Source organism: Eimeria mitis, genomic scaffold (genome assembly GCF_000499745.2).
Source record: "Eimeria mitis Houghton genomic scaffold, Emh_scaff3012, whole genome shotgun sequence".
Classification (NCBI taxonomy): Eukaryota; Apicomplexa; class Conoidasida; order Eucoccidiorida; family Eimeriidae; genus Eimeria; species Eimeria mitis.
In genome coordinates, this window is record NW_013571357.1 from 1,742 (window position 1) to 2,282 (window position 541).

At 58.4% G+C, this 541-nt stretch overlaps 1 protein-coding gene across 1 annotated transcript in view; it reads left to right on the top strand.

Annotated features, from left to right (window-relative positions):
* Nucleotides 1-403: 403 nt before the first annotated feature.
* The window catches only part of EMH_0061370 (uncharacterized protein), a gene marked incomplete at both ends in the record, with an annotated part of 595 nt that continues 457 nt past the window's right edge, over nt 404-541 (top strand). The window contains one exon of the mRNA XM_013497921.1: nt 404-540. Coding sequence (XP_013353375.1) covers nt 404-540 — 137 coding nt within the window. The remainder of the gene's footprint in view (nt 541) is intronic.

Below are 541 nucleotides of genomic sequence, written 5' to 3' on the forward strand. Positions count from 1 at the left end.
GCACCTGAAGGGAACGGAGACAGTTGTCTCCTCTGCTGCAACAGGAAGGGCCCAAGACATCACCCCACAAATTTTCTACAGCAGCGTAGAGAAAGCCAACGCAGCACTCAGAGGAACAAACAGCAGCAGCAGCAGCAGCAGCAGACAGTCCGTCTATATCATACACCACATACTGCTGCTGCTGCTGCTGTTGCTGCTGCTGTTGCTGCTGCTGATGCTACTGCTGCTGCTGCTGTTGCTGATGCTACTGCTGCTGGTACTGATACTGCTGTTGGTGCTGCTGCTGATCCAGCTGCTTCTGCTCCTGCTGCTGTTGCTGCTGCTGTTGCTGCTGCCGTTGCTACTGGTGGTTTTGGTGCGTCCATACATGCATGCATGAGTTAGGGTTTAGTGTTTAGGGTTTATGGTTGTTTGGGGCTTGGTTGCTGATGCAGAGGAGGCTGGGGGGGCTCAGGGTCTAGAGGGGGGGGTCGCTTCGCCCGCGGAGGAGGATGGGGCCCCCGGGGGGCCCCCCAGGGGCCCCCGGGGTTCGGAGCAGCAG